At 52.5% G+C, this 18,759-nt stretch overlaps 7 protein-coding genes across 7 annotated transcripts; 3 read left to right on the top strand and 4 right to left on the bottom strand.

The window, feature by feature from the left end:
* Nucleotides 1-1,325: 1,325 nt before the first annotated feature.
* PRP5 (pre-mRNA processing RNA-helicase) lies at nucleotides 1,326-4,820 on the bottom strand (the record flags this gene model as incomplete). The annotated part of the gene is made up of 1 exon (XM_051451229.1): nucleotides 1,326-4,820. One exon carries the CDS (start codon nucleotides 4,818-4,820, stop codon nucleotides 1,326-1,328), a length of 3,495 nt encoding a protein of 1,164 aa, XP_051297516.1.
* Nucleotides 4,821-5,092: 272 nt separating this feature from the next.
* On the top strand, nucleotides 5,093-7,495 carry ERB1 (Ribosome biogenesis protein erb1; the record flags this gene model as incomplete). The annotated part of the gene is made up of 2 exons (XM_051451230.1): nucleotides 5,093-7,126; nucleotides 7,178-7,495. The coding sequence occupies 2 exons, from the start codon at nucleotides 5,093-5,095 to the stop codon at nucleotides 7,493-7,495; spliced, it is 2,352 nt and encodes a 783-aa protein (XP_051297517.1).
* A 655-nt stretch (nucleotides 7,496-8,150) lies between these two features.
* J4E86_010735 (uncharacterized protein) lies at nucleotides 8,151-8,849 on the top strand (the record flags this gene model as incomplete). Its single annotated transcript, XM_051451231.1, has 2 exons — nucleotides 8,151-8,499; nucleotides 8,521-8,849. The coding sequence occupies 2 exons, from the start codon at nucleotides 8,151-8,153 to the stop codon at nucleotides 8,847-8,849; spliced, it is 678 nt and encodes a 225-aa protein (XP_051297518.1).
* A 98-nt stretch (nucleotides 8,850-8,947) lies between these two features.
* J4E86_010736 (uncharacterized protein) lies at nucleotides 8,948-11,003 on the bottom strand (the record flags this gene model as incomplete). Its single annotated transcript, XM_051451232.1, has 3 exons — nucleotides 8,948-9,747; nucleotides 9,801-10,309; nucleotides 10,588-11,003. The coding sequence occupies 3 exons, from the start codon at nucleotides 11,001-11,003 to the stop codon at nucleotides 8,948-8,950; spliced, it is 1,725 nt and encodes a 574-aa protein (XP_051297519.1).
* An 862-nt stretch (nucleotides 11,004-11,865) lies between these two features.
* J4E86_010737 (uncharacterized protein) lies at nucleotides 11,866-13,460 on the bottom strand (the record flags this gene model as incomplete). Its single annotated transcript, XM_051451233.1, is given in 6 exon segments — nucleotides 11,866-11,929; nucleotides 11,948-11,954; nucleotides 12,007-12,165; nucleotides 12,214-12,877; nucleotides 12,989-13,230; nucleotides 13,403-13,460. The coding sequence occupies 6 exon segments, from the start codon at nucleotides 13,458-13,460 to the stop codon at nucleotides 11,866-11,868; spliced, it is 1,194 nt and encodes a 397-aa protein (XP_051297520.1).
* Nucleotides 13,461-15,511: 2,051 nt separating this feature from the next.
* On the top strand, nucleotides 15,512-16,505 carry J4E86_010738 (uncharacterized protein; the record flags this gene model as incomplete). The annotated part of the gene is made up of 2 exons (XM_051451234.1): nucleotides 15,512-15,666; nucleotides 15,713-16,505. The coding sequence occupies 2 exons, from the start codon at nucleotides 15,512-15,514 to the stop codon at nucleotides 16,503-16,505; spliced, it is 948 nt and encodes a 315-aa protein (XP_051297521.1).
* A 66-nt stretch (nucleotides 16,506-16,571) lies between these two features.
* Nucleotides 16,572-17,857, bottom strand: J4E86_010739 (uncharacterized protein; the record flags this gene model as incomplete). Its single annotated transcript, XM_051451235.1, has 2 exons — nucleotides 16,572-16,717; nucleotides 16,774-17,857. 2 exons carry the CDS (start codon nucleotides 17,855-17,857, stop codon nucleotides 16,572-16,574), a joined length of 1,230 nt encoding a protein of 409 aa, XP_051297522.1.
* Between the last annotated feature and the right edge of the window lie 902 nt (nucleotides 17,858-18,759).

Genomic DNA, 18,759 nt, shown 5'->3' on the forward strand with positions numbered 1-18,759 from the left:
CCCCCCATTCTGTAAAACCCGCCCTGAACCTGGGTTCGCCGAGCCGCATCCGAGACGAAGGGATATCCAGATCCAGCTGGAGCGAGTGGCGTTGGGGGGCGGCAGGGCTGTGCTGTGCGTCTTTTCTGCGAGCAACGCACGCACGCGCGCACGTACGCGCCTTACACCTGTATCTGCATCATCAACAGAACAGTCCAGGTTCCTTTTTCGCGAGTTCAAGACATGTATCGACCCTGCAGGTGGTCCTGGACGCGGCCTAAAATAGGCGGAGATGCACGCGAAGGAGATATGCAGTGTTGCGGCGTGAGGTTCGGCGGTCGGAGGATGGAGGATGGAGGGGAGGATGGGAGAGGGAGTGGGAGATGCAGCATGCAGCATGCGCTATGCAGCTATGGCGCCATTACACCTACACATACATATTCCGATGGATATACCCCCGAGGAGGGTTTTTCAGATGATGCAGCTGCAGCTGCAGCTTGGGAGGCGATATGGCGTCAGTGCGGTGCGGCGTGGGTGCTGTATGTAGAGCTGCGTCATCAGTGTTCAGGGCAATACGGCGTAGTCGTACCACGCATCTGGGTCTGAGGAATGAATGAATAAATGTCGGTTCGCGTCTGCGTGTATTGATTGTCGCGCAGAGGGTGATGTTGAGGAGAGATTTATTGATGGAGTATACAGGATCGGCGAAGAGGCCCGCTGTGAGGTTGCGGTGCAGCATCACCTCTCCGGAGATCGGGAGTCAGTGCCGCCAGGGAAGTCGGAGTATACAGTGTGAGATATGGGTGGTTGATTAGAAACACGCGATGAAGTTTATGTAGTAGACAGAAATGCCTCTCATTTGGAAGGTTATCTTAAGCTACACTTTCGTGCCAGATCAGGCTGCATGGAAAATACCAGAGCCAAGACCTCACTCCTTCGTACCAGACATGTTTTACCAGAACTACCAGAGTCAAGCCTCCACTCCCCTTCCCACATATCGCATATCAGCGAACCGAGTTGCCAAGCCCATTAATGTACAATGATGTCGTTGCCTGACAGAGGCTCAGTGACCGAGTAGAAACCTGCGACGGTTGGGTAAATCAACGAAACTTCTGAATGGAGCGATTGGGTGAGAACTTACGTTTTGGTACAGCCACGCGGCATGCATCGAAGCACGGTCGTGTTTTGTCGAAGCCTTCAACTCCGTCCCATGCCCTTCACATCCATCCATTTGACCATTCCTCCCAATGCAGTGAACTGACGCCATGGAAAAGAAAGCAACGCTGAGAGAGCAACGCTGAAATGAAAGAGAGAAAATCGAGCATACCTTAACGAAGTGAAACTTCTCATACCACACTGTAACGACCGGTAGGGCCACGAGTTGCAGAGGCATCCTCAGCTGCAATGGTTCCCTCGCGTAGAAGACGAGTGAGCTCCATCATAGCCTGAGTGACAATGTTCTCGGTGTCACCCTCGACGAGAATGTACAACTTAGGGAGATCATTCTCACCAGGCTGCTTGGGAGCGGGGTAGTAGTTGCCCTTGGTCGTGATGGAAACACCAGTCTGCTCCAGAATCTTGGCGACGTTGGTGCGGTTGGTGACGGCCCATCGAGCCTTTTGAGGAAAGTCGTTGATCTCGATGGTTGAGTGGTAGAGACCAGCATCGGGGCCCTTGTTGTCGATGGGCTGACCCGCGTGGATCATACCCTTCTTGCTCAGCCTGCCGTCGACCTTGGAAGCAGCGGCCATGGCTCGCTCGCGCGCGGTCATCGGCTTGCCAGAAGCGGCAGCGTCGGGGCGCTCAGTCTTGCTGACCACAATCTTGCTGTTCAGCAGCTTCATCCAGTGTGGTTGATCTTCTTCGGCAGCTGCAGCCGGACCTGAAGCGTTGACGACACCAGCTGGGCCAGCGACCTCGGGCTTCTTGATGAGCGGTGCGATCTCTTCCTCGTCTTCACTCTCATCAACACCTTCCAGCTTAAGTTGACGCTTCTCGCGCTTCTTCTCAAGTGCGCGTGCTGCATCGAGCTTGTCGAGACCCTTGCCACCGAAACCGCCGTAGTACTTCTCGGTACCTGCCTTGGCCTTCTCATGGAATGTGTTAGCCATCTCCTGGAGCTCTGGAGGCACTTCTGTACCGCTCTCCTTGAGTGCCTTGACGATGTGAAGAGCGAAGCGCTCTTGACCGGGGTTCTCGATAAGCGTAACAGCGGTACCTTTGTTGCCAGCACGGCCGGTACGTCCGCAGCGGTGCACGTAATCTTCTAAATGGGTTGGCGAATCAAAGTTCAACACCATAGCCAGTCCAGGGACATCGAGACCACGGGCGGCTACAGATGTGGCAATGAGAATCGAAAGAACACCTTGCTTGAAGTCGTTGATCGCTTCGTTACGATCAGTTTGATCTTTAGCTCCGTGAATCGTGTTGACAGAGAAATACTTAGACTTGTAAAGCTTGGATAGGAGATCTTCGGCTGTCTCTTGCCGCTCAGTGAAGATCAATACCTGGGCATTCTCGTCTTCAGAGAACAACTGACCAAGGTACAGCAGAGTCTTGTTGATCTTCTTCTCATAACTGTTCGGTACGACAGAGATGATCTGAGTGATCTCGGGAGCTACCTTGCTCTTACCACCGATGGTGATCTCAGCTGGGTTGTGCAGTGCTTTGCGAGCCAAAGATTGCATGTTCTTGGGCATAGTTGCTGAGAAGAGGACAGTCTGGCGATCAGGACGTACATTCGCAAGAATCTTCATAACTTGAGGCTCGAAGCCCATATCGAACATGCGATCAGCTTCATCAAGGACAACGTAAGTGATGCGGCGGAAAGAAAGCACTCGTCCTTGGTTGACGTTGGTCAGATCAATCATTCTGCCTGGAGTTGCACATAGGATGTGGATGCCACCACGCTTGATCATAGCAATTTGTTCAGAGATGGGCTGACCACCATAGGCACACTTGATGGTAACACCCGATGCTGCAAGGAATGGCTTGAGCTCGTTGACAATCTGCAGTGCTAGCTCTCGGGTTGGGGCGAGAATCAGTCCGATAGGCCCATCAGTTGGTTTCAGTGGGCGTTGATCAAGGACATGACGAATCATAGGGATACCGAATGCAAGCGTCTTTCCAGAACCGGTCTTGGCGACTCCGATGAGATCTCGGCCAGAGAGAATTGCAGGTACACCTTGAGACTGGATACCTGTAGGCCTCTCGTAGCCGATCTTGGTGAAGACGTCCATGGTAGCTTGCAGCAGACCCATCTGCGCCCACTTGGTGACAGGACGGGGAACGTCATCAGGCTTGACTTTGATGCCGTCGAGCTCGTGGCGAAGATCTGCGACCTCCTCAGGTGTCATCTGTGCAACTTCGGAGGGCTCAGTGTAGAAGTCTTTCCTAAACGGTTCGTACTCAACTTTATCGTGGTTGACGGTAGGCACCTCCTTCTTCTTCTTTTTCTTGGCAGCGCGAAGTTCGTTAAGGTCCTCATGTTCGACGGAGGTCTCGACAGTCTCAAGCTCGTCAGCAAACATAGTCTGACCCGAAGGAGCTCCGCGGCTTGGTTGTGGCTCCGTGAGATCGGCCATGAAGGCATCGAGAGGATCGACGTCATCTTCTTCGGCGCCTGCATTTTCGTCAACTTCCATCTTGTCGTCGGCAGGGGCTTCGACAGCAGTTGCCTCTTCCATGGCAGTGTCCTCTTGGTTCTCGTTGGCCATCTCAGCGCGACGCTTCTCAAGGCGAGCTTGAAGTTCCGCGTTGTTCTCGTCATCACTGCCGATGTCACTCATTGGAGAGTCCGCGTCGTCGCCGTCGGCTTCAAGCGAGGGTGCCTCGTTGGCGTCGAATTCGGGGAGAGCCTGAAGCTTGCGCTTGCGGGTCGGACCTTCCTCGTCGAGCAATGCCTTTCTGGAATTCTCTTCCTCGGTCTCAGCAGCAGTCTTGGCCTTGAGACCGAACGAGCCAATGTTACCATTGCCCTTAACAATGGGAACGTCTGTACGTGTGAGCTTGTGGTTCGTGAAAAGAGGATCTGGGATGAACACACTGCTAGCGTTGGTGACAGTCTTGCCTGCAGGCTTGGCCATGTCTAGGGGACGGGCTGCGGCGGAAGCATCCAGTCTGAAAGTCGACTTCTCGGGCTGCTTCTGCTTGACTTTCTCAGTAGCACTCTTCTGCGGAATGACTTTGGTCTTAGCGGTACCAACAAGCTTGGCCTCAGATGCCGGAGCTGGCGGGGGCGTCGCAGTGACTGACGGGGTTGCAGGTGCGGTGGCAGCTGGCGAAGCACCGGAGCCGGGTGTGTCGGTCTTCTCTTTGAGCAAGCGCTCGGCATTGAGCTTCTTCCACTCAGCCAGCTTCGCAGCGCGGTCTGCGAGCTTGTCCTTGGCTTGTGTCTCGGGGTCTTTCTTCCTGTCGTCGTGCGAGGAATGATCTAGCCGATCGCGCCTGCTGTCGTCGCGTCTGCCGTCATCGCGCCTCCAGCTGTCTGAGCCTGGTGCCGGTGTAGCAGATGAACGGGAACCAGGTCGGCGGGAGGTTGAGCGGCGACGCCTGTCTCTATCACCGTCGCGGTCGCGCCTGTAGCTGTCTCCACGGTCGGCACGATCTCCTCGGTCACGGGATCGGTCGCGGCGGCGAGGCGGGGAGCGCGAACGTCGACGGTACGTGTCGCCGCGGTCGCGGTCTCGACGGTCAGGCTCTCGACGGTCATCGCGGCGGTCGCGGCGGTCACGGTCGTCTCTGAAGCGACTCTCGCCATAGCGGTCTCCACGATCTCCGCGGTCGCGGTCGCGGCGCGGGGAATGGCGCCTACGATCGTAGTCAGAGTGGCGCGTCGCCATGGTGAGTCGGTGGAATTACTGCTGCAATCAGTCTGGGGTGGTGTCTTGGCGTAGCAGATGCGGGTGGTGGTTGCAATTGCGTAGGGTAAACAGAGAGTTGGAGTTGCGGAGTTTGCGACAAAGTTGCTGTCAAGGTCTCCGAGGATATGCTTGGCTGATGGCAGCCTGGCACGTGCGACGCGCTAAAACCGAAATCTTGGACGCTAGCGATAATTTTTGGGAAGTTGCGACAGTCCGCGGTGAACGTGAGGAGGAAACATCAATCGCCGAAAATGTCAGTCAACCCGCGCAAGAGAAAGGTCGTGACGCGCCCGGCGCCCGAGCCCAGTGATTCGGAAGGTGAATTGGCCGATGGGCTGCTCGAGGGCATCCTGTCGCATTCCGAGGACGACTCGGACGACAGCCAAGATGAAGGCGCCGATACCGATGCTAGCAGTCTAATCGAGGGTCTTTCCGACGAAGATGAAGAGGAGGAGGAAGACAGCGATGCAGAGCAGATTCGTGAGGAAATGCGCAACCTGAATACCTCGGATGTTCCACTGCGCAAGAAGAATGGAGTACCTACACACGAGATGGATCTGGACGTGGGTGGCGCAAATGGAGAACTAGAAGACGATGAAGACCTGAAGCCCAACTACACTGTCACCACCGATGCGCACGGCAACACTCGTTACATCTACAAAGAGATCGACCCGGTCTACGAATCCGACGATTCTGACGCCGAAGCTACCAACACGATTGGCAACATCGACCTCAAGTACTACGATGAATACCCGCATATTGGCTACGATATCAACGGCAAGAAGATCATGCGCCCGGCTAAGGGAGAGGCGCTGGATGCGCTGCTGGACAGTATCGACATACCCAAGGGCTGGACAGGCTTGACGGATCCCCAGACAGGAAAGCCGCTGAACCTGTCACCCGAGGAGCTCGATGTACTCAAGAGGCTCACAAGGAACGAGATTGTGGAAGATGGTTACGACCCATACCCAGAGATGGTCGCCTACTTCTCTGGCGTCAACACGGAGATTATGCCACTGAGCGCTGCGCCAGAGCCCAAGCGACGATTCATCCCCTCCAAGCACGAAGCGAAGCGCGTCATGAAGATCGTCAAGGCGATTAGGGAAGGCCGCATCAAGCCATACAGGGCACCGGAGGAGCAGGAGGAGGAGCAAGACGTTTTCACCTTTGACGTATGGGCGGACGAGAAGCCTCGCCCCGACAACACAATGCACATCCCGGCACCCAAGCTGCCACCGCCTGGCTACGAAGCGAGCTACCACCCACCGCCCGAGTACTTGCCAGATAAGGTTGAGGAGCAGAAGTGGTTGGAGCAAGACGATGAGGAGCGGGAGACGGACTTCCTGCCCAAGAACTACGATGCGCTGCGCAAGGTTCCTGGTTACGAGACATTCGTCAAGGAACGATTTGAGCGAAGCTTGGATCTCTACTTGGCTCCCCGTATCCGGAGAAACCGACTCAACATCGACCCTGAATCACTGCTACCTAAGCTGCCGAACCCTGAAGAGCTCAAGCCTTTCCCGACTACATGCGCAGCGATATACCGCGGACAAGAAGGACGTGTTCGTTGTGTTTCGGTCGATCCTAACGGTATCTTTGTTGCCAGTGGAGGTGACGACGGCTACGTAAGGATCTGGGAGCTATTGACTGGTCGCCAGGTCTGGAACGCAAAGCTGTCAGATGAGGAGGCCGTGGATGCAGTACAATGGAGACCCACCAAGGAGACATCGGTAGTAGCTGCTGCTTGCGGCGAGAACGTCTACCTAATCGTACCCTTCACACTTCTTTCACCGGACGTTGAGCAAGCTAGTCGCGAGGTTCTCGACGCCGGTTGGGGTTACGCGGCCTCTAAGCCTACCACAACAACATTTGGCGAGGCACCTAAAGCAGCACCAGGCAAGTGGAGCCGTCCCGGAACCCGTCTGGAGAACAAGGGCGTTCTCGTCCAAATCGAAGTCCGAGCAGCAGTCAAGATAGTCAACTGGCACCGAAGAGGAGACTACTTCGCCACCGTATCGCCTCGCGGCCAAAGCACAGCCGTAGCCATCCACACCGTCTCAAAACATCTCACCCAGCTCCCCTTCCGCCGTCTCAAGGGTATCGCGCAAACCGCCCAATTCCACCCCTCCAAAGCCATCTTCTTCGTCGCCACCCGCAACACCATCCGCAGCTACGACCTCGCCAAGCAGGAACTCGTCAAGATCTTGCAACCAGGTGCTAAATGGATCTCGTCCATTGATGTGCATCCCGGTGGTGACAACATCATTGTCGGAACATACGACAAGGTAAGCTCTCCATATACCGTAACATTACTCGTGTACTAATTGCCCCTGCAGCGTCTCCTCTGGCACGATCTCGACCTCTCCAACAAACCCTACAAGACCCTGCGTTTCCACAAGGAAGCCATTCGTTCCGTGCGCTTCCACCAAGGCGGTCTCCCCCTCTTCGCCGATACCTCCGACGACGGCACCATCCAGATCTTCCACGGAAAGGTTGTGGGAGATCTTATGGAGAACGCTACAATTGTTCCTTTGAAGGTACTGCGCGGACACAAGGTCAAGAGCAGGTTGGGTGTTATGGGTCTCGACTGGCATCCGAGGGAGCCGTGGTGTGTGTCGGCTGGTGCGGATGGGACGCTGAGGCTGTGGAGCTAGATTACAGTATTATTGTTCGTCTTCGATATGATGTTGCATTCGCATGGCGTTGGAGCAATTACGGAAAATGCCACAATTATATGCTTCTTTCTGAATGTCGTGCTCTTTGAGTTACTTGCGACCTGCTAGTGGCAATGATGCATGCAATAGTTTACTGTTGGTTGCACTGCTTGAAAAGGTCAGGCTCCGGGATATCGCGAATACGACCTCTTCGTCCATGACCAGATCACCCAAACTCTAGTGGGAACGTGGAAGTTAGACACAAGCTAATAGTAGGTAGCTCTTACAACATAACTACAACGCTCTTAATTAGAAATTTAGAAAGATAAAGTTATTTAGAGCTTTATATTGTGCTATTCTGCTTTTTATTATTATTTAATTACGGCGTAGTAGTGTATAGTAGAGGGAGGGAGAGTTGTTGTTCTAAGTCTTATTTCCCACTTTCACGTTCCCACAAGAGCCAAAGCACCCCAGGTAGTACGTCATCATACATCACAAGGCGTGCCACAACGCCAACCCACATGCCACATCCATACAGTACCTGACTGTCATAAACCTGCCTCCTTCTTACCATCTTCCATCCAACTGTCTAAACAGACCTTCGTACCCTCAACCCAACCCACGTCATTTGCCGCCTATACGTACACCACCCATCATGTCTTCATCCATTCCCTCCAGCCCTCTCCTCCGTCTCCCCAAAGAACTGCGCTACGACATCTACGACCATCTCTGCAGCCAGGAACCCAATCATAATCATACTGCGCAAACACAAGAGCGACTAATCACCTACATCGACCGAAGCGCACCAACCGAGCTATCTGTGACATGTCGCTTTCTCTGCGATGAGATCCGCGCCTACTTCTATTCGAAAGCCACCTTGGGTTTCTACCCACTTGCCAGCTCGTGCATTTTCGACCGCCCGATCGAACCGACCGCCCTCCGCGCCATCCAGAACGCAAGCAGGATCTGCATTTGTGTATTTTGGAATGACCAATCAAATGGAGGTGTGATTGACAAGCACACAGTTCCGTATAGCATGAACGGGTGGCTTGCGGATCTAGTCGACTTGCTCCTGAGAGAGGCGAAGATGTTGGAATTCATCACGCTACGTGTATACAACGACATGCCGCTTGCGGTGGGTTGGGAGCTGAAGGAGTGGATGTTGAAACCGTTGGAGAGGACGGCTGGGAAGTTCAGGTGGGGGTTGTATCTTGTTTGGGCTAGGGAGAAAGAGGAGGTTGAGTTGAGGGAACGGCTTACTGTGTTCTTGAAAGAGCTTAATGGGGGTGTGGCGCCGGTTGTGGAGCAGAAGCCAGCGCTGGACCTTGAGATGGATAGCTGCTGCGTGTTATGACAAGTCTGGTAGGTACTGAATGACTAGACGCAAGAAGGAATGGCCGCAGTCTCAGTTGCGTCTTCTGTGTGGTTTGTCTTTTGTCTACCTCCACCCGTTCACTCATCCCTGAACCACACTAACAACCTCTCATTAAACTTCCTTACGCCCTTGAAAGCCTCCGGCCCATTACAGTCCTGAAACTTCGTTAAGCCATCAAACATCATCATAAGATCATTATCAAACCCATCACCAAGCACCCTCCCACCCTCTTCCCCATCCCCGGCGTCCTTCAGATCCACAAAAGCCAAAATAGCCTCCGCATGCGGCACATCATCCAGACCCCTCAGAAACTCCTTCCACTGCCTCCCCGGCAGGCCAAAATATCCCGTCACGCTGCGAAACGCGGCGAGACGGTGACGCATGCTCATCCACTTCTCGAACGCGAGATGTAGGCGAAGTGCGCTGTCGTTATGATCAGAATGCCAGACATCAGCATCGGTGCAGTGAAATTGGTTGAGTAGAAAATCCATGCGTTCTTCCGCAGCGGAGTCGTAGTTAGTGGGATCGAAGTTCTTGATATCGTTCAGGTAGGAGACGAGTAGTCTATAGAGTTCGAGACGGTATATGCGCGTTTGCCGCGTCGTGGGAGAGGGGTTGGAGATGAGAGAGCGGATTATGGCGTCGGTATATGCGTCGCTTGATGTGTCTTCGTCGGTTACAATGATTTGGCCACTTGGAGGGTAGATGATAGAGTCTACTGCATCGTTTTGCGTTTGTGTATCTGGTATGACGGAATCCTGTCTGAGGGGGTTTCGGTAGGTGCCCGATGGGCCGGCGGCGTTGTTGATGTCGTTATCGTACTCGTATTGCATCTCATCTGCGTTGGACGTAGCGATATCATTCTGGATTCTTGAATCTAATCAAGGTAAGCTTCAACGTTCAGTGTTGCTGTCGGAATAATGAACTTACCGACTTCTCCGGGATGGACATCTTCCGCATCGACCACCGTTTCCGCGTCTGCGGTTTCTTCACGAGGCGGTGCCCACGTCGCGTCTGAGTCGTATGTGGTCTCTCTTCGTCTTTGAAACGATGAGCGGCCCAGGTTCGGAACCGCAGGAGGGGATATGGGGGAGAACGTGGGAGGAGACATGGGGATCGAGTAGGGATCTCGTGACTGGTTAGTGAGGACAGGGATTGTTCGACCGCCTTTTGAAGGCTTCGAGAGCTTCCCAGAAGGTGTTCGTTCGTGGGAATACTGCGCTTTCCTCTTACTCGGTGTGGTGGTCTTGTTCACGGAGGTGAAACTAGTGCTTGTAATCTTCTCGTTGGCACTGGCGAATGTCGTATCTCTGCGCGGTTCCGGTGTTGGATACATGCGTGGTGGTTCTGGCGCTCTAAAAGATACGCCTATGATTCTAGGGCTATCAGATTCTGCGAGATCTTCGATGGTGTCTTCATGTTGATTATCTTGAGATGGACTGTCAAGCTGTTAGCACGAATAGTAAGATGTCTCAGCACTGCGTTAGCAAAGCATCGCAAGGGAGCTACATACTAGTGATAAGTTAGCAAGACATCTTGAGAGCTATTCGTGACGGCTACTTTACCCTCAAGTCTCGGGTCCGACCTTTTGCTTTCCCTTTTCGTGGAGTCGCCTTGTACTCTCTGACCACGGTACATATAAGCCAGCATCGGATGTAGAACAGAATACTAAGAGGGCGTCAGTAAAGTCGTTCATGAGAACGCATAAAGTGCTCACTTCTGGCGGTCTTTTGGGTCGTCCCAGTCCTGCTCCTCGATGCCATTTCCTTGGGATTCGCCTGACGAGCGGATTTCACCGTCTTCTATACGGCCCCATATCTTCACTCCAAATTCTTGTCCGAGCCGGAGGACATCTTCCGAGAAGGCATTCTCTTCAGCCAGGTAAGTATGGAGTTCTTCGATGGTGCCACGATACGACGTAGCAAACGACTTTGCTATTCCCTCAACCACTCTTTGCAGTTCGTTAGCCTTGTCGGCCTTTTCCTTGTTGACGAAGTAGCCGTGTTGCTCATCGTGTAACTTCTCACTGATCAAGCCAAGTGACTCCCAGGCATGCATCGCTTTCTTACGCTTGTTAATGCAAGCGTCAACGAACGCTGCACGATCATCTTGAGAGTTGAGTGGAGGTGCCATAATGGTGTGAGATAGAATGATGAACATAGCATTTCAGAAATCGGTTGGAGTGGCGAATATAACCAAGAGCCCCATCAACGCTCTCGTGGAGGCTGCGCGAAACAACCTGTCGTGCATGGCTGAGACTACCCGCGCATAAACGAAGTTGTGGCGTTGTCAATATCTAAAAGCTGAACAATTTCATGCGATACGCTCACAAAAGTCGCGAAAGGGTACTGATTTGCGCTGCCCAGTCGCTTGTTAGAACAAGGGACATCTTTCGACTGGTTGTGTTGCTGCTGCCTGCCCGACTGTTCGCGGGCTGTGCAGGCGGCGCAGCCTCGCGACGTGCGCCAGAACCCGGCTGCGCATGCCAAATCTTGTCACAGCTTTGTCTTGGAACGAAACCTGATAGATAAGGAAATTTGAAATCGTGATTGACCGTGTCTTTGGAGATGTTTTTGAATTGTTTCCAGCATCCGTGTTGGGCCTGAGGATGTACGTGGGGTGGGTAACGGTAATGATTACCAGTAAGAGGTGTGCTCTACGCGCCACTACTCTGGAGTGTCACCGAAGTCGCTACACCCAGACAATGCGATAGGATGAAAACTTCCGACCCCATCATCACCCCAGAAGCCTCGCAGTCAATGCTTGATCAGTCGTTGGCTTCGCTTCAGCCCGCAGCTGACCAACGAGGCGGCTCGGTCCGATGCCGGCCATTCTCCAGGTACTTGGTAGGCAGAGACTGGTGAACTATGATGGCTTTCCTTTCGAAGCAAGAGGAATCGCTCATAAGATATTTGCGCTATGGCTTTGCGCGCCTTCCTCCACCAAAGTCTGGAGAAGCCTCACGGTCGTACTCGTGTTGTATCCAGTTTGCCGCTCAACCTCGTTCAAGACGTTCCAGATACGCGCCTTTCTTGAGATCCCATGGATGTGTTTCGCGGCTAGAACGTATCAGTTACCGTTTCGCTGTGATCGTAAAATCATTTGACTATGTGTAGCCGGAAGGATGGATACGTACCATAGAAAAGACCATGCGTAGAGAATACCATCAGCGATGGGGGGAAATCTGATATTGCTATGTCGGTTATCTCCATAGCCTGCTCTTGAATCAGAGGAATGTAGGCCTCGTCTTGAAGCTCCGGCTCTGCATAGAGCAGAATATGTGTTATATGATACCCTGGACCCGTTAGATCGTGTTGAGCGCTACTTGCTTCTATAAACGTACAAAACGCTGTGGCGGCTGCGGCCGCCACTGGGAAGTATACTTTGCCAAAGCCATCTTCGTCTTTCTCCCCGTATGAAATACCAACAAACGTGTCAGAAAGTCCCCTTCGCCACATTTCGATCTCGTGCAGGAAGCTTTGGCGCTGCTCTTTACCTGCTTCAGTTCGTCCATCTGGTCCAAAAATGAGATTGAGAACTCGCGCTAATATCCAAAGCATGTGGTTTCCCAAAACATCTTCTCTAGTCTCACCCTCTACCCAGGACACCTCCCACTCTGCAGGGTCTAGTACCAGAGGCTGCTCGCTAGCCATAGCTACAACGATCTCGTGTCGGATATAGATCCAGAAGTTGGCCAGATCAGTGCCGCTTGACTGTGCAGTAACATGTCGTGATTTGATTAGTACTGTAAGGCCTAGGAAGTGTCGCCGATAGTCTTCAGAGCGCAAAGCTCCGTGGATTTCGTAGCTCAAGAGCAGCATACTTGCGGTAAGCGCATGTTCGTGCGAAGGCATGCTCAAAGCTTCTATGAGTAGGCGCAACGATTCGCCATAATGCTTGGAAGCTGTGACTTGCCAAGAAGGATCATGGCTCGAATTGGAAAGGGCAAGATAGTTGGCGGTAAAGGCGCATACACAGTGAAACAGAAGCGGCGATCTGAGGACCAGCTGTGGGATTTTGTGCTGAAAGGTGCTGGCATGATCAAAGATATCCATCCATGTTGCGACGGTGCGTACATAGGTCTGGAGTAAAAAGGCGCTTTCTGGTGTCAAGCGTACCTTCTTCGGACCGTTCGCTTCGTCGGAACCTGCTGTCGTGACTCCATTAGCAGGTATGTAGTTCTGATTTGACAAAGAGTTTTCAGGAAGGTCAAGATCATTCATTCGTGTCCTAAACACGTCAACGAGAAGCGGCGCATCATTGTTTGGTTCGTCCGGTGTTGTATCGACACGAGGAGTAGCCCATACGATCTCCTCGGATAGCTCGCAGTCGAGGTTGAGACGCTCGCAATTCCCGCATACTGGCCTTTTCTCATCGCAGCGGGTGTGACGGCGTTTGCAGGTGGCGCTGGAGCGACTCAGTCAGCCAGAAGTACAGGTTTTCGCGATGAAAATAGCAGCCAGACGTACCAACCTTGATGGCATTAGCTTATCTCAGCATCGCAGCAGAGTTTCATAGATCACGGCACATACCTGTTCTACTGCGCGGGCCGCCTCTCCGCTTCTTTTTCAATCTTGTATCGCCACTCATTATTGGTTGAGGTGCAGTTGTAGAGTTGTGAGTGGATGGCTACATAGATGCTTTCGGAGATCAGCGATCCGGCAAGTCCAGATCCGCTCTAGTGCGACGCGCCGTGCGCGTATGCGCGACATCCGCCGGGACGCACATCGCACACGCACATCACATTTGGCAACCTTCACTTCGAAGGTTGCAATGCGGCTGTGTTCCTACTTTGATATATGACCGAGCGAAAGTCAATTATATCACCACTAGTTGCAGTCGGAGAAGGCCGGTTTCACGATGTCTTCATTGAGCTTTCGCGGGAGGAGCTGGTTGAACGCGCACTGGGCGAACAAGTCAGTTACCACACGCCACTTCAAGGGCTTACTGACCTGCCGCAGCTACTTCTTCACGCCGAATCAGAAGGCCGCGCGCATCTTTTCAACATTCTCTGGCCGTTAGGGGATTAAATTCTACATCTGGATAGAAGTGTGATCGGCAAAATGGGCTGTGACGAGAAATTCCCCGTGGATACCAGCAGGGGTTTCAGGATGCTCTCGCAGCGCGCATATACCAGCGATCATCGACCGAAACGACCTTGTATCAATCACATGCTCGTATAGCCAACTCTGACCGAGAATTCGCAATACTCCCTGCACCCCACGGCGTGGGGTACGAACGTGCGAAGAGTGTACGCAAAGTTTACGAGAGTCCCCACAGTTGTTCGTGAGTTTCCGAAGTCAATCTGCTCAGCTCATTCCTCGGAGCCACTCGTTCAGACTACTATGATTCAGCATCCCTGCGACCCCTGCCAGATCTGAGGGCTGTGTACTATCCAGCTTCACCAGCTGTCTCTTTGGAGAAGACAGGAGACGTGCAAGGTCCTGCTGAGCACATCTTCACCTACCTTAGGGCACATCGAATGTGCTCTATCCTGGCTATGGTTGTTTCTGGAATGGAACGAGATGTTGCCCGTGAGCGAAGAACAGGCCGTTGCAACATCGGCAAAATTCATCCTCGGAGATCAAGATCAGGATCTTCCAGCAAAGCAAGAGAATGGCGCAATGGCGTTCGGCGGATTGTCGCAATCCCGATACGGCAATATTGGCTCCAAAGGGATGAGATCCAGTTAGACATTGGACTAGGATCCTCGCCAGGGGAAGCCAACAGGATTTTCCGCTCGACAACGTGGGGTACGAATGGGTGAAGTATGCATGGTTGAGACATCGCGACATATGGTAAGAATCAGCGAGCCATGACACCTGTCAGGTAGAAAAAGCAAAATGCACACCGGCCTCTAATACCGACCCTGTCCCTGACGGAGATATTTGAGAAAAAACGCATCCAACAGCTGCTAGGAACGGGAGCAGCGGCACGCACGTGGATTTCTCACCGGGAATCTCGCGTTCGAGGCCGCATCGGCCAGCCGGGCCCATCTCCGCATGACTAGCGTAAACCCAATCAGCCTCACGCAACATTGGAAGTCAAGCAAAACGATCGCCCTCAGCGCCACAGTCCCTAGCAACTCCCGGTCGATCATAGGCTTGACCATATGATTTACGCAAGAAGAAAATAATGGAGCGTCATTTTGTGGGACCAAGACAGATGTCAGGTTGCGAAAAGGGTCCAGTTAAGGACTCAAGGATCCCCAATCGAATGATAATTGATCACGTCTTTCTTTCTGCGAACGCGTACGACTCGTTTCGATATCGGTTCCGAACTTCTGTCAAGAATGAGGCTGTTCGCCTGTCTTTTCTTGATGCAGACGTTCGCTGCTCAAGCCCTCCCCCTACAGGTGCGGCAAGAGGATTTTCGGAACTCGAACGTTTTCATCGACAATGGCGAACTTCCACGGGATAGGTCGATCTTCACGATCATATCGCTGTTGTGCATGATGGTGTGCTCGCTATTACTGGGTAAGTTCTTCTTCCGTACCCAATCGATCTCAAGGTTACACGATGACCTTTGCAACTTGCATCACGCCATCAAGTTTGGACCAGTCGTGCGTTCACTTTCTGACACAGACCATAGGTTCGCGGTTCGAGAAACTCAAACGCCGCATTTTGAGAAAGCATCGCCTCATGTCTGCGCTTGTCTTCATGCTATACGTACTGGTCTTGACGTTCATCATCTGCTCAGCCGTTCTTGTGGCAGGCCAGGGGCTCTATACCTACGAGCTCTGCGTTGCGGGAACATGGGTTTGCTTGATCTTCTACACGTTCATCAAAGCTATCATGTAAGTGTGCATCGACGAAGCCCAGCCATTTGCTAACATATGGCAGCTATATCTTCTTGGTCGAACGCATCCATGTCGTCCGCGCGCCTTTCGTCAATAGGCGAAAAGACAAGATATACCTATGTTGCATGGCCATGATCATCGTGTTGTACGGTACTGTCGCCATCAACTCCTATCTCAATCACGTCACCGAGTTGCACGAATCGGACGGACGCTGTCACTTTGGTATTCGCGGCATCGCATCGATACCATTTACCGTGGTCAACTTCTTTACGAATATTATTCTGACTGTGGTCTTCTTTTACCTACTCTATCCGGTCGTAGGTTTGCCTGGTGCATCTACTCTTTCCAGGATCTTCAAGAGGAAGTCGAGTCAGAATGAGGATACAGTGCATGGCGGACAGGATACGCCAGCTAGGAAGAATATCAAGACACTGCTGTGGAAGAGTATCATTGGGTCGCTCTTGATAGAGATACCAACGGCGGCGAACATGGTACAATTCTTCCTTACCAAGGGCGAAGAGCTGGGCATGATATGTCTTGCGATCTGTTTGGTGGACGTTTGCTGGGACGCTCTTATAATCCACTGGCTTACATTCAATTCTTCCGCGTCGGCGGCAGAGAAGGATTTGTCGCGGTCGACATTGGTGTCTGAAGATGAGATCGATCCGATACCAGGACGAGTTCTCTCCCCATTGAGAAGTCGCGACGAAGCCAAACATATCACGCAATGCACGACCGAAAAGCCAACAGACGCGCATATGGCCGCGTTCGACTTCTCGTGCGAAGGCGCTCGAGACTCGACGGCTGAGCTGATAAAGCCGGCACCTGTCAAATGACGGTACATAAAATAGCTCTCGTCATCATATCATTCCGTCGAAATTGTTCATATCTACGAACCCATATCAATAACCTGGCTTTTCTGGAACTATGCCGTAACACGGTCCGTTCCTCCCAAACAACTTCTGCAAGTCCGCAACGATCACATCTGGCCTCTCATGCGCAGCGAAATGCCCGCCCTTATCGTGAACACTCTCATGAACGAGAGGACCTAGTGGTAGATCAGTAAGTATAGGCGACAACCTCATCGTCACGAGGATAACTCACCCAAAGTCTTCGCCCATACCCTCGGCACAACAGTAATCTCTCTAGGAAAGTGCGCAACACCCAACTTCACCCGATCAATCCACGTCGTCGTCCGCTCTCGATTCGGAATCAGATCTGTGGGGTTGTGTTGCGCTTCGTAGTAGATCCTCACATGCGCATTGGGTCCTGCTGTGCTGAACCAGTATACACTAACCCAAGTAAGCACCTCGTCGTCAGTCCAAGGGTAGCCGTCGGTCCAATCGATCAGCTTCTCGTAGATCCATGCCAGTAGAGCCACGGGGCTATCAGCGAATGCGTAAGAGAGCGTCTGTGGCTTGGTAGATTGTAGCTGGCGATATGCCTGACCCTCGTTGAGAAACCATTCTGAGCGCTCGATCCCTTTGCTCTCGGCTTCGGTGTAAGGAGTAACGGCGTGCTGCAGAGCAAGTGCAGGCTGCGATGTAAACGTCGGTGCTTGCGCGCGCACCATGTTGATGTGACTTGCGAGAACATAGTCGGGATAAAGTATCCCCATCGATCTCGTAATCCAAAAACCCCAATCACCACCCTGCGTAACATATTTATCGTATCCGAGGTCTTGCATCAACCGATGGCACGTCTCCGCGTATTGCGACAACGCAAAGCCAGGCGTGCTAATCCTCTGACTAAACCCAAAGTTTGGCAGAGATGGCGCAACGACGTGAAATGCGGGTTTCCCTTCTTTCTCGCCAGCTTCAAGAAGCGGAAGTAGTTTTGTTACTTCGAGGAAGGAGCCTGGCCAGCCGTGGCTGAAGAGGAGGGGTATGGCGTTGGGGTTTGAACTCCTCTTGTGGACGAAGTGTATGTCGATGTGGCCGAAACCGTCGACTTGGACTTTTTTGCGGTAGTTGGGTAGCTCGTTCATTTTGGATTCGGCGTTTCGCCATGAGAAGTTCGTTTCCCAGTGTTTTGCTAGTCGCTTGATGTCGGAGAGGGGTGAGCCGTAGGGCCATTGATCGGGTGTGTCCAGCTCATCTGGAAAGTCGGCATCTGATAGCTTGCGTTTGAGCTTTTCGATTGCGGAATCAGGGACTGATATCGTGTATGGTTCGGGTTCTGGAGCCATGATGATTGTCTAGGAAGGGTTGCGAATGTTGAAGTTGGCGATGCTGCAACTAAGCTTGTCCGCTCTCTACGTGATTTGACCCCTCACTTGCATCTAAAAGCACGACAGCGCCCTTTTAGCTATCTGTGTACGCAGGAATTGACGTCACGAATTAATTGTGTGTGGTTGCCTTGTCTGCAGCAGCAACGAGTAGTCACCCTTTACATACGCTTATTAACGTCGCGCCTGCAGCATGCACGCGATCTAGACTTCCACTGGGGTAGTTTTCCTTTTTCAGGATTCTGTATATTTCGATCGAGTAAGCGCAGATCTTGGATCAAAGTGTTGCGGTTCTGCATTGCGCAACTGATGGCCTTGTCACTCAAGCTGAGTGTTTGGTGGTGGGTGAGATGACGCAGCTGGGTACCTAGGTACCTAGGTATCGTCGAACAATCGCTTAAATGTTGAGGAGCTTGTTCTCTTCCAGCACTATACCTCGCACTATACAAGTAAGTGGCTAGCTACCTGTCACAGAGTTGCAATAGGAAAAGCTCCAGAGCAACCTTGTCCAGCAACAATTATATTTCCGAACAACTGGGCAGATTTCGGATCTTCCGCAGCGTCCGTCGAGTCTCCAAGCCCTCTTCACGTATATGAGATCGATTGTGATATTTATCAACAAACTCCAAGCGTGTTTAATTGAATCGGGCAAAAGAAAGAACAAGGTCTGCAAGAGCCGAGCTAAGTGTAAGGGCCGTCTACGGTGATTACGCAGGAGAATAGCAGTACGAGAACGCCTCCGTCGCTTCCACTGCGGTGAATCGGTAAAAGAGCATCGTGATAATTTGCATAAAAAGAGTACATTACACATGCTTAGCGTCTGTATACGCTAAGAGTGCGGGTAGCTTCAATCCGAACGAAGG

The sequence above is a fragment of the Alternaria arbusti genome, assembly GCF_024043155.1.
Source record: "Alternaria arbusti strain BMP 1465 chromosome Unknown scaffold_25, whole genome shotgun sequence".
In the NCBI taxonomy this organism is placed as follows: Eukaryota; Fungi; Ascomycota; class Dothideomycetes; order Pleosporales; family Pleosporaceae; genus Alternaria; species Alternaria arbusti.